We start from the raw sequence: 14,220 nt of genomic DNA, 5'->3' as shown, positions 1-14,220 counted from the left end.
CTCCGAGATGCCGCAAATAAGCTGGGTGTATCGTCTACAACCGTGCATCGAGCCAAAAAACGAGCCGGACTATCGACTTACAAGAAGGTAGTGACTCCAAATCGCGATGATAAACAAAATACGACTGCCAAAGCGCGATCCCGGAGGCTGTACACGACGATGCTGACGAAGTTTGACTGCGTGGTAATGGACGACGAAACCTACGTCAAAGCCGACAACAAGCAGCTTCCGGGACAGGAGTTTTATACGGCAAAAGGAAGGGGAAATGTAGCAGATATTTTCAAGCACATAAAACTGTCAAAGTTCGCAAAGAAATATCTGGTTTGGCAAGCCATCTGTACCTGTGGCTTGAAAAGCAGCATTTTCATAGCTTCCGGGACTGTCAACCAAGAAATTTACGTGAAAGAGTGTTTTAATAAACGTCTGTTGCCTTTCCTGAAGAAACACGGTTGTTCCGTACTGTTTTGACCGGAATTGGCATCTTGCCATTACGGTAAAAAGGCCATGGAGTGGTACGCCGCCAACAACGTGCAGGTGGTTCCCAAGGACAAGAACCCTCCCAACACGCCAGGGCTCCGCCCAATTGAGAAATACTGGGCTATTGTCAAGCGGAACCTAAAGAAGACCAAAAAAACTGCTAAGGACGAGCAGCAATTCAAGGCAAACTGGCTTTCTGCGGCGAAGAAGGTGGACAAGGTGGCTGTACAAAATCTGATGGCAGGTGTCAAGCGTGAGGCCCGGCAATTCGGATTTGGAAAAGCGAAAGCCTAACTGAATATTTTTCCTGAATTTTATACTAATTGAACTTGAAAAAGAAATTTAATTTGATTTTTTAAATAAACGATTTCACCGATTTACACGCGTTTTCCCTTGACCAAATTTTGACCGTATCACCCTTTATACATAAATATATTATTTCGGTGACTAAGGAAACTTAACATTTCTAATGTAATGTTATTTTATTTTTTTTACAGATGGTACTTCCGGAAAATCAAACGTATTGAGGCTGAAAAGAAACTACTACTGCCAGAAAACGAACATGGAGCATTTTTAATTAGAGACTCGGAGAGTCGTCACAACGACTATTCGTTATCAGGTATGTTTTTCGTATATCGATAAGGATAAATATATTTTTAGGTTAGGTCTAAAGAGGGGATTGGATTTTCTCCTCAAAACCGGCGTAGGAGTGGCCCCTGGTGTGTATACACCAGACGCATTTCTGTGCAAAACGAATGGAAGGGACATGTCACATAAACACGCGATTGTTTTGATAAGATAAATTTGCACTTTGGCACATGACTTGGGCGTCTTCTAAAGAACACACTTTGGAACAGTTCAGTAGGACGACCCTTATACAGATCCCCATAAAGGTTAAAGTGGCTGCCCGATTAAGTTTCAGGCTCACTTAGAATATTCATAAATTCGATATTAATTTTTTCTTCGCTTTTCTTTTCTGGACATTGAACATAACGTCCAATTTTGATTTTATGTGGTTAGGTTAGGTGGTAGCCCCAAGTATCAGGCTCACTTAGACTATTCAGTTCATTGTGATACCACAGTGGTGAACTTCTCTTTTATAACTGAATGCTTCCCGATTCCATGTTAAGCTCAATAACAAGGGACCTCCTCTTTATAGCCGGGTCCGAACAGCGTTCCACATTGCAGTGAAACCACTTAGAGAAGTTTTGAAACACTCAGAAATGTCACCATCATTACTGCGGTGAGATAATCCACCGCTGAAAAACTTTTTGTATTGGGTCGAAACTGGGTTTGAACCCACGACTTCATGCTTACCATTGCACCACGGTGGCTCCCAAATTAGACGTATGTATAAAATCAAATCAAAAGCAAACGATAATGGAAGGTCAAGGTGTAGATCACATAAGCAAGGTGGCTAGCTTACCATTGGATCGTCCCAAATGGCGACATATCGACGTCCTCATTCCCAAGTACGGTAAAGCGGGCCTTACCCGGCCGTATAAACACTACTACAGAGGTTCGCCTATTTGTTGTGTCTTCGTTCAAGTTTTACCCTTACACTGCACGAATAACTTGAAAACAACATGAAGAAATAAGGAGAAACATAAATATAACCAATGAAGATGGATAAAAGTTATGTGTGAAGCCATTTTTTAATAAAAAATGGAAGAAACAATAAAAATTCCAAGCAGAATTAGCGATCCATCATCAATTTCATTGCAGAAATGCTTATTTTAATTATGAAAATAAATTTGTTTTTGCTAATGTTTGGCGAATTTGAAGATTTGTGCCTCCCAACCAGAAAAAATCAAATTTGTTTTGATTTTATGCCAACACGTCCCCGCAACGCCGAACATGGCCTTATACTAGCGGATTTGTTGCCGCAACGTGTTGTGTCGCAGAGTTTATCCGACCGTACAAGGTCCCCTTAAGTCGACTTAGCCTTTTTTGATGGAGCTCGTTGTTTTTTTATTCGAATTGATGTGAATTGCATCCTGTCAAAAGTTGGAATTTATTGGACGTAGTCTGTGACTAAAGTTTTAAAAATTTCCAATTTCCAATCGGTCTAAAGTGGCCTAAGTCATTTTTAGTCATGTTCTATTATCACTATTTTGAATTCGTACATACTAACAAAATCTACAATAAACATGATTTTAAGACCGAAAAAAGATAATTTATCTTATACGGTTTTGAGAAATTCAAAAAAAAAACTTTGAACTTGTTTCCTGTAAAATTCACTTTTTAGAGTTAGCTTACTTTGGAATGGAGACATCGATATGTGATAGCAAAGAATTCACACAAGAATTCACAATTGACGTTCATCGTTACTCATTCTCTTACATTCCACCAGAGTTCGTAATCTTAAAATATGAACTACAGGCTATTTGCTGAGCAATTTGACTATTATTCGCCCTTTCATTGAAACGCCTGAAAGTTGAAAGATAAATCCGCCGTATACACTGATATTATTATGCTCAATTAAAATATGCCATCTGTGCTATCAAGCTATTTGATATCTCATTACTAAATACCTAATGAATGCAACAACTTTGAAGAAATGATGAAATGACATTATTTTGTTACATTTTCTAGTGTTTTATTGAAAAGTTCAAACTTAAAAAAATGGTTATAACAATTTTTGTTTTTGTATTGAATGTTCATCTACATCAAGCGGTTCACTTAAGTTTAAATTATGACCATTTTGCGATCGAGTGGTAAAAAATGAAAACAGTACTATCCAATTCTAAGCACCCAGAATTGGCTTTTCAAAATCTTCTGAAGTGTTTTTGAAATACGTGTAAAATTACATTATTTCTGTTTTGTTTCGCACGAAAGGGAGAAATAATCAGACGTTTGCAAACTTTACTTAATGATTTTTTTTTTCAAGCTCTAAAATGTTCGCATCGAAAAGCAAATATGTAAATTTTATGTAAATTTATGTAAATTTTTCAGAAATATTTTATTAAAATATCTATTTTTGTTGTTTACAGTCCGCGACGGTGACACAGTAAAACACTATCGTATCAGGCAACTGGACGAAGGCGGGTTCTTTATTGCAAGGCGCACAACATTCAGGTAAGTTTCTTACACAAGACAGTATACTTTTTGCGATTTATAAAATTTAAACAATTTAAAATTGTGGTGGTATTAATGCATTTACTTTTAGTTTAAATAAAACAAACGCAGAGAAATGTAATGATACTCATGTATCGTCAGAAAATTCATAATGATTTCTCTAGAGTGATGACAACCTATATAACACCCATTTGCATTTATTTAATTCTCTCGATTTGCTTTACTGATATCCTTCTTTTAAAATATATAATAGATTACTAAATATATTACATTTTTATATGTTTGAATGATATGATCTTCGTAGAAATTGGGAAGAAGGCATTATGCTATAATATGTTAGTTAAATATTCCTCGATTTATGTACCATCATATTACCGTTTAAAACATTAACTGAATTCGATTGATATATGGCACAATTCATACATGTGGTAAAATCTTTCCATTTTTTAAATTAGAGAACATTCCAATTGTCCGAATGAAAAATCTTTCCATTTTTTAAATTAGAGAACATTCCAATTGTCCGAATGAAAAAAAATATACATACATATAAAAACTTTACGTAGTGTTCTTAAAAAGTTAGAGAAAGTATCGCTTCACAATAACCACAGTTTTAAAAATACAATTAAATAACATGCCGTAGTTTTTAGTATATTTAATTTGCCCATGCTTAACATTTCAATTATTTTAGAACACTCCAAGAACTTGTCGAGCACTATTCCAAGGATTCTGATGGGCTGTGTGTCAACTTATGCAAGCCATGTGTACAGGTAAGTTCCTTCCGCACTATTAACAGTGTCTTGTGGACCATGCATAATGGTATCATCATTTATATTTTTTTGTTATGGAACATATTTTATTTATTTCAAAATTCCCAACAATATGTTTTTTTGTTGAAACAATTGAGATTATTTTTCATAGATATAAAAAAAGTCATGACATCTACCTATCAGTTTTAGTATTCATTAGTATGAACTATAATTTTATTAACAACTTTTTACTAACACAATAATTATTATTGTTATTATTACTATTATTACTATTACTATTGTTAAAAAAAAAACGTTTACAACACTTACAAAACAAAATTAAAGACAAGTCAATTTGCGGGTATATTTGAGGTAGGATTGTTACTATAAAATTTTCTATGTACTAATTTCATTATTGTTGTTGTACTAAGCGCTCATTACATTTAGTACCGCCATAACAATCTAAAATCCACTAACTAAGCTAACACAGCTAATTGTATCCATCTTTCATTCCATACTAAACAACCACCTCCACTATTCCATACCAATCATCTTCCGTACTTGTAAATACCTATATGCTCGTTCCATGAATTGATTGTGAATTAATTCTCCAACAAGAACGAAAAAAAGTCATGACATTGTTAACAAAATTATTTATTATAAAATTTGAAATAAATTTTACTTTATCGCACTAACAAAACTACATGGTTGTAAGTGAAGAACTAAAATGCAGTTAACGTAAATTACAAAAACATCATCACCGTTTCGACTTTTATTCCGTAAATACAAGGGGACAAGCTTCCAAAAGACGGATGTTAATTATTCATTAGTACACTCAAAAAAAAGCGAACTCTCTATTTCACTAAAACCAATTAAACTTTGATACTCGGGCATTTTTCCCAAACTGAATACAAGTTTTTCCAGTTCTAAATTAATTTAATTGACAAAGAAATTAATGATATAAATAAGAAAACAAGAAAAATAAGAATTGTCCTCCAACCACAAATGTGTTAAATTATATTCCTTTCATGATTTCTTAAGTCAAATGGATCATGTCCATATAGGGTTGCCAGATGATGGTTGCCAAAATCCGGGACTTTACGTAAAGTAAAAGTACACTCAAAAAAAAGTAAACTCTCTATTTCACTAAAGCCAATTTAACTTTCGTTTAGTTCGTGGAATTATTATGTTTGGAGAAAGTTTCCTCTACTCTAATAATTTATTGTGTACGTTAGTTAAATTAACTGAAACCGAGGAAAAAAATATACACAAATGAAGGATAAAGATTAACTAAATTCGTGTTTTCCACAAAATAGTTCAATATTTCTTTAAATTTGTAAATTTTACTACAAATGCGTTCATCATGAATTTCGTATGTCACTAAAGACATTCTTGCAATTTTGAACTCCAATTTTTTCCTTCAAACTACAAAATTTTCTTTAACAAGTGAAAAAACTTAATTATGTCTAATAAATTTTCTTGAATTTGTCGAAAAATATTTACTTATTTTTATAACATCGGCGAGATGCCAGCGTTTGTTATACTGTTTAGTTAAAATTTTCTAAAAATATTCAAAATTTTCCAAAATTAACCGAAATTTTTCTTCCTGGAGGGTTCACTGTTTTTTCAGTGTAAAAAGTAAAACCCGCTTGCTATATGTGCTACCATGGTGAGAAAAATAGGAAGCGTCCTACAAGGCAAAAATGTGGGCAATGTAAAAAACCAATCTGTGTGGAACACAGCTGGGTGCAAACCAAAAGCTACAGTAGCCCAAAATATATATATTTGAAATGTTTATTTCCTCTTCTTTTATTTGTATTATTTTCATATGAAATAATTCAAAACAAATCAACTAAAAGTATCTTAAACCACAATATTTACATTTGTAAATAGTAGCAGATTTTGAAGAAACACACACATTTGAAATGAAAATGATTTCATTTGATATGAATGAGGATCCATTTGAATTGAAAAAGGTTTGGATTGAAAAAGTTTTCATTTAAATGTAGAAGCTTTCTTTAGATGTGAAAATGTACATACGGTTTGTCAATAATATGATTGCAAAATTTAAAAATTTAAGAAACTAATTACATAAACGACTTTTTTCTACAATTTGAAAATGTGTCCTATTGCAAACTGTACACTCAAAAAAAAGTGAACTCTCTATTTCACTAAAGCCAATTTAACTTTATTTTAGTTCATGGAATTATTATGTTTGGAGAAATTCTCCTTTACTCTAATATTTTTTTGTGTACGTTAGTTAAATTAACTAAAACCGAGGAAAAAAATATACTCAAATGAAGCATAAAGATTAACTAAATTTGTGCCTTCCACAAAATAGTTCAGAATTTCTCTAAATTTGTAAATTTTACCAAAAATTCATCCATCATGAACTTCGTATGTCACTAAAGACATTCTTGCAATTTTGAAATCCAAGCTTTTCCTATGTGGGCTTATCATTGGGCGGAAGTACTCTGGTTTCGGATCCTTTGCGTTGCTTTAAATGTTATGTCTTGGAAGTTCCTTTGAATGAACACACTAAAAATACTTTTATATACTTAACTAATTTTTACAATTTGAAAAACTTTTTCGCTCCAACCAGGAGTTGAACCTTGGTGATTTGGCACCATAAGAGAACCTTTAGCACAATCAGCAATGTACCTTAATAAACGAGATTTTCTTCGTTATGATGATAATGGCATAAGAAAGTGAATACTAACGCCACGTCCCTAGGCGATCATAAATAAAATTGGTTTCCAGGACAGTGTATTCACAGATAAGGATGATATAACTATGTACCAATTGCCTTCAGATTGCGTGGAAGTTACTTGCGGAGTAGGCGGCTCAAGTAGTCAAGTCTAGAGATCGCGCACTTCGTTGTATCACTGAAATATATGAAAATGAAATATATATATATATAACGAAATGTTGTTATGGTTCAATATGGGCCAATAGCACTTAGACGAAGTACATTGGCATCCCATGCCAAAATTGAACAAAAGATGCAGACTCAGTAGGCTCGAGAAGGCAAAACTGGGGATCGATTCATATGGGTACTACAAATATGACCGATATTTTTTGTATGGTAGTTAGTAGTGCTGTGGAGTCGAGGCAATTTTGCTCGACTCCGACTCCAGCATTTTTTATCAGTTTCGACTCCGGGTAATATAACTGAATCTCATTTTAATACCTCTAATTTGTAGTTCTATTGTGGGGCTACCGTAAATGGGTCGATATAAATTATCGTATTTATTTATGTGTGCAAAAAAAAAATCTTAATTTCACATTTGATGCCAATTGAACTCTATATTTCAAAATTTAAGGCAATGTCGGTCCTATGTTTAATAAATAAAATAATGGTATAAATACCCATCACAATATGAGCTGATACCAACAGTCTTCAGAATATGTATTTATAGACAAGTAAAGAAAGTCCAAAGTTTATATACAAGTAAAGAATGTTCAAAGTTTATAGACAAGTAACATAAAGAAAGTTCAAACGGGGATCATTGTATTATACCCTTCAACACATTGTGGACCAACAATATTGATACCATCTCAAATCTTTTAAATTTGTTGCGAGGTTTATATTTGAATATGAACCGATTTAGACAAAATTGTATACACTTCTACAAAATCTATGTACTTGAAATTTTAATCTAACGTTATGGGACGAAACACAATTTTAGTAAAAATCAAATAAGGAAAGTCTGAAGCCGGGAGGGCCGACTATAATGTACCCTGCCCAACTTTGTATTTAGATCTACAAATTTGTTGAGAGCTTTATATAAAGGTTTATGTTCCCATTACCAATATTTAAAACTGACCCGATGTGGACAATATTTTGTCAGACTTCTACAAAATCTTGGGCACAGCTAATGCCGTGGGCACAGCGTGGCCCAGGGTATAAATATGGGAAATATTTATAATATTCATATTATTTAGGCAATTTTTCAAAAATGCATTTATGATTCATCAGTCGATAAATATGAATTAGAGGTATAGGAAAATTGGAGTCATTTTTACAAGTTTTCGTCTTAGCAGTGAGCATCAATAAGAAATAAAATTTTGAGAAAATTTGCTATAGAAATAAAATTTTTAAATTTTATTTTTGAGAAAATTTGCAAAAAAATTTATAGAAATAAAATGTTACAAAATTGTTTATAGAAACGAACTAATTTGCGTAAAAACTTTTTAGTTACAAAAATGTGGTGTTTTAAAAAATTTAGTTTATCCGGAGTCGAGCAAAATTTTTGCGACTCCGACTCCACAGCCCTGGTAGTTAGAGAACGTATACTGACATCGCATACTGAATTTCAATCGCATCGAACGAAACATGCAAAATGAACTAATTTGTGTATATTAGCTATTGGAAACACCAACATTCAACCAGATCGGATAGAAACTGTGGGCTTAGGAGGATGTATAAGTCATATGTTTGTATGGGTGCTGTACCTATGCCAATATTGCCCATGTTCAACACCATCTGACCTACATCAATAACAATAACTACTTGTTAAAAGTTTCAAATCGATATCTTTCTTCCTTTGAAAGTTTGCGTATTTCCAACAGACAGACGGACATTACAATGATTAACTTGGCCAAAAAAGGTTATATTTAAAACAATGGGGATCATTTATTCGGTGTCAACATCATTACATTCACATTTTCCTTCTTTACTGCCAAATGTACATCTACTTCTGTCTACATGTATTGATTTGTGCTTCATAATTCTATGCTATATTGTCAAAACCAATATAATCATCTCCAGCCATAACAAAATGATGTGAAATAGTTTATTTTCTCCTTCACTCCATTATTGTAAAATGATCGTACTAATTGGACAAAACCACGCATAAGATCAAGCCACAAATACAATCTTACATTTAAACACGCAAATCCAACATCGCACAAATTATAAAAAAAAATCACAAAAATGTGTTTCAATTGGGACGAATTGCAAATGGCGATAGTGTCCCCATGTAGTTAGACATTTTTAACAACTATTATTTCAATTTCTTGTACAGATCGAAAAACCTGTCACCGAAGGATTATCGCATCGAACTCGCGATCAATGGGAAATCGACAGAACATCATTGAAATTTGTAAGAAAATTGGGTTCTGGTCAGTTTGGCGAAGTGTGGGAGGGTCTTTGGAATAATACCACATCGGTAGCTATAAAGACTTTAAAATCAGGTAATGTGGAGTATTATTATCCCTTTGATTATCTATAATTTACTCATATATTTTTTCGTTCTTTATCCAGGCACAATGGACCCAAAAGACTTTTTAGCTGAAGCTCAAATAATGAAAAAACTCCGGCACAATAAACTCATACAATTGTATGCAGTTTGTACAGTTGAAGAGCCCATTTACATTATAACTGAACTGATGAAACATGGTTCCCTGCTGGAGTACTTGCAAGGTAAGTTCGACGGTTCACCCCTCACTAATTACGCTTGAACTGAACGATCATTTGACAATCACAGTTTTTGTCGTCCTACATTCGATATCGAATTTATTAAGTAGCTTTCTACGTAGTTCATATTCGGATTCGGGGAGTTTAGACAATAACATTTCACCACATTCCATGTCCATTGCATATTTCAGTCAGCATGATTTCATTTTTCAGCTATTGCAGGTAAAGGACGCAGCCTTAAGATGCCAGTGCTGATAGATATGGCAGCACAGATTGCTGCTGGTATGGCTTATTTGGAATCGCAAAATTACATTCATCGAGATTTGGCTGCCAGAAATGTACTTGTGGGAGACAACAACATTGTGAAAATTGCTGATTTTGGTTTGGCTAGGTATGTTCTGAATTCATAAAGAAAAAGAGTATATATACAAATATAGATTTGGATTGAATACAATAAACGCCTAGGACACCATGTAATAGAAAACCTTTAGCGGGTAGAGCTATGCCAAAAAATTTTAGTTTTGTTCTCTCATTAAAAATATATATTGTATTAATAATATAGTTTCTGAATATAAGGCGAAGTGATATGATTGACATTTTGCACACTAACATAAAGGATTATCTTGTACCAATTTCGAATTAGATCTGTTGTTTGCATTCGTTGTAACTTGACATTTGTTAAAATCGGGCGGTAAATATTACGTATGATAGTTGCGCCAAATTTTAAAAAGAAAAGTTGATAGATGAGGTAATAATATCGTCACATATGTTAATAATAGCAATCGAATACTCGACCGTTACTCAGCGTAGCTAGACAATTTTCCTATTGCCCCTAGCTAAAAATTAATAGACTGAAGTTATAGGTTCAATTAATGATTTATTTTATAAAAATGAATAAAAAATCAGACTTCAAGATAACTAGACAATTAATTTAAGATAAAGCAACTAAAAATAGTTCCACACTTTTGTTAGCAAAACAAATTTGGGAGTTGTTCTAAAGACATAATTTTAAAAGCACATCCAAAAATGTCCTCACAAAGAAGTTAATTACTTTAACTACACAAGAAGTGTTTTTATTTCATTTTTTATAACTAGTGCTTTTTATATTTTTAATAGATATTTTTGTGTTTTTTTTTTCAAATAGGTTAAAAAAGAGTAAGAATTAATAAAATGGTACAAATTTTGCCGCCAAAATGCTAAATCAATTCTAGAAAAATCGATAATTTTTTAAAATATTCGAGGTCAAATGTTTCAGACAAGCGTTAGAATGCATAAGAAATCATAAAAAATTATAAAAATTGTTTATTTGGGAAAATATCACAATTTTTTTTAATTTACATCCAAAACACTGATTTCGAATCAAATGCATTGCAACGGCTGTTGAAATGGTGGACATCCGTCCTATGACATGCTCATTTTAAAAGAACATTTTCACAACTTTTTGTGACGAAAGTATAGTTTTAATATCAATTACTATTTTTTTTATAAATAGACAAAAAATCAGGAGCTTTAGTTATTAAACTATACATAAATTTAGGAACATCATAATTTAGGAAAATCATAAGTTTTATTTCACAAATATCAGACTTTAAACATTCACTTATAATAAAGAAACTAACTTACAATTTAGAAGGCAAAGTTAAGAAATAAGATTATATATTGCCATCGGCAACTACTACTACAACCCAAGTAACAATCCCACGGCGGCGGATTCTGTGTACCGGATTGACCCGTTGGCCAGCGGCTGCCATATCAGTGTACGTGTTGTTTCGTCCGTCTTTTTGTGTTGGAAAAGGTGCATCCCGGGGAGCCTTCTCCGTTTGCTGTTGGTCCGAGCCGGGATAGAGGAGAACCCCGGACCATGGTATTGTTCAGTCTGCCGAAACCAGATCCACCACCGTTCGGTTTCGGTCAGGTGTAACCGGTGCTTGGAGTGGGTGCATTACCGGAGCTGCTCCGGCTTAACATCGCTGCGGGAGTATAGTCATACTGACTACGTGGCAGGATGCTGTGCCAGAGATAGCAGCAGTGGATCGTCTGACTATGCGATAGTGCATAGTTTTTGCAATCTAATTGCAACGTGCTCCGAGGTAAGATTAGCGAAATCGTGGACTTTATGAATCGGAAAAGGATAAGGGTCGCAGCGATCCAGGAGACTACGCTGAATTCCACCTGCAGCCTACGCCATTGTGATGGATACAATGTGCTTCGAAAGGATCGCACAATAAGTGGAAGTGGTGGCCTGGTTTTCATAATACACCGTTCCGTGCAGTATAGACCTATCCCGCTTGTGCCAGACACTAGTGACCCGTATATGGAATGTATGGGGGTAGCAGTCAAGTCTGGGGCTGCCGAGATAGAGCTATACAATGTGTATACACCGTCGGTTGGTAGCTGTGCTCCAGGTTATAGCCCAAATATTGAGTGGCTGTTGTGCGGACCGATTGGTTCTAGGAGACTTTAATGCCCACCATGAACTTTGGCATTCACTCCTAGGTAATGACCAGAGAGACATAGCTTTGGTAGAGCAGATAGATGACTGCACATTTTGAACGGTGAACGAAGAGGCCCCCACGAGAATTATGGGGTTAGCGTCGCCTGATAAATGACGTTTCCTGGCAACCCGTCATTTCATTGGGATCGGTCCATCTCCCCATAATTCTCACCATTAACCGACCCTCCGATTTCATAACCTCTGAACGCCGGACGTATATCAACCAAAAGAAAGCCAACTGGGAAGGCTTCAGAGAATACACCGATCGCCGCTTCAGTGAGCTCCCGTCCCCCTCTCATGTTCATGATGCCCAGGGGGTGTTCCGGGACATCATCAACGTAGCAGCCGCTCGCTTCATACCCGCTGGTCGAATTGCCCAAGTGAGGCCCAACTTCCCAGCCGAAGCGGCGGGACTCGCAGACGAGCGTGATGAACGCCGTCGTGCTAACCCTAGAATCAGAGAACTAAATCTAGTGACTGTGATCCGAAGAGATGCGCCAAATACTTCAACCGACAGTTTGTCGAGCATCCCGAGAGTGATAGAGCGAAAAGGAGAGCCACTCGTTGCATATGTGGTCTCCGAGCCGACGACACACCACAATTTACCGCAGCCGAAATTACCAATGTCATCAACAGCGCGAAACCATCCAAGCCGCTGGGCCCCGACGGAATTTCAATGCTAATGCTGAAGCATCTGGGAATACTGGGAGTTGAGTACCTGACCAGACTCCTCAATTTGTCCTTGGAATCACTCAATATACCCGATGTCTGGAAGATGGGAAGAATGATTCCACTACTGAAGCCAGGCAAAGATTCGAGTAAAGGTGAATCGTACAGACTGATATCCCTTCTCTCGCCAGTAGCCAAGACATTTAAGGCACTACTCCTCCCCAGCCTTGTGGAGAGTTTTCCAGCTGCCCACCATCAACATGTATTCCCTAAGATACACAGTACGATGACAGCCTTACATGCCATTTCGACACATATCAATAGGGAACTTAATCAGCCCAAGCCGTGGCATAGGACGGTCCTCGTGGCGCTTGACCTATCGAAAGCGTTCGATACGGTCAACCATGCCACATTATTCGAGGACATCGAGAACACGTCCCTACCGACAGGAACGAAGCATTGGGTTCTGAATTATATATGTGGACGCCAGTCGTACGTGGAATTCAGGGACAAGAAGTCAAAACCCCGTAGAGTTAAACAGGGAGTTCCCCAGGGCGGGGTGATATCTCCGGCACTGTTTAATCTCTACCTGTCCTCGATTCCACCCCCTACTGACGGCGTCGATATTGTATCATATGCGGAATACTGTACAATCATGGCATCCGGGCCCATTGTTGATGACATATGCGATCGATTGAACATCTACCTCGCTGATCTTACCATTTATTTCACTGCAAGAAATTTGAGGATATCTCCCACCAAATCCTCAGCCATACTATTCACTACATGGACGCAGGCAGTTGAATGTCAGAGTCGACGGCGAAATAATTCTGACCACAAATTACCCCAAGATTGTCGGGGTCATATTCGAGAGCCTCTTTAAGTCTTTCATCGCCCTTGCCACTGCAATTTGTGATAAGCTCCGCGGTAGAAACAAGGTCCTCAAGTCGCTTGCCGCCAGCACTTGGGGTGCGGACAAAGAAACCTTGTTAACTACATATAAAGCAATTGGGACGGTCAGTGGTAAACTATGCAGCGCCAGTGTGGACACCTCAAACGAGCGATACGCAGTGGAATAACATACAGACCTGTAAGAACGCTGCCCTTAGAACCGCAACAGGATGTCTCCGCAGTACACCCCTGGATCACCTTTATGCGGAGACCAAGATCATCCCAGTGCGTCGACACAACTACATGTTGTCAAAGCAGTACCTCTTGGGTTTCCATCGAAGTTGTCATCCGAATCACCATCTTGTGGATAGACAACTTCCACCCAGGAATGTAAGGGTTGATCTTCACCTTCTAGATCCCGAGATCCAGCGTTACAAAAGAGAGCC

The 14,220-nt window shown here is 36.2% G+C and overlaps 1 protein-coding gene across 9 annotated transcripts in view; it reads left to right on the top strand.

Annotated features, from left to right (window-relative positions):
* Positions 1 to 14,220, top strand: part of LOC142239454 (tyrosine-protein kinase Src42A) — a 266,830-nt gene that overhangs the window by 240,860 nt on the left and 11,750 nt on the right. For 5 of the 9 annotated variants that reach the window (XM_075311248.1, XM_075311246.1, XM_075311247.1 and 2 more), the window contains 7 exons: positions 975 to 1,096; positions 3,471 to 3,555; positions 4,244 to 4,322; positions 4,647 to 4,673; positions 9,329 to 9,497; positions 9,568 to 9,726; positions 9,934 to 10,111. In XM_075311248.1, coding sequence (XP_075167363.1) covers positions 975 to 1,096; positions 3,471 to 3,555; positions 4,244 to 4,322; positions 4,647 to 4,673; positions 9,329 to 9,497; positions 9,568 to 9,726; positions 9,934 to 10,111 — 819 coding nt within the window. The remainder of the gene's footprint in view (positions 1 to 974; positions 1,097 to 3,470; positions 3,556 to 4,243; positions 4,323 to 4,646; positions 4,674 to 9,328; positions 9,498 to 9,567; positions 9,727 to 9,933; positions 10,112 to 14,220) is intronic. The other 4 variants (XM_075311251.1, XM_075311254.1, XM_075311250.1 and 1 more) reach the window with 3 other exon arrangements.

Source organism: Haematobia irritans, chromosome 5 (assembly GCF_050003625.1).
Source record: "Haematobia irritans isolate KBUSLIRL chromosome 5, ASM5000362v1, whole genome shotgun sequence".
Classification (NCBI taxonomy): domain Eukaryota; kingdom Metazoa; phylum Arthropoda; class Insecta; order Diptera; family Muscidae; genus Haematobia; species Haematobia irritans.
The sequence above is the reverse complement of the archived record's forward strand: the minus strand, read 5'-3'. Positions and strand labels throughout refer to the sequence as shown.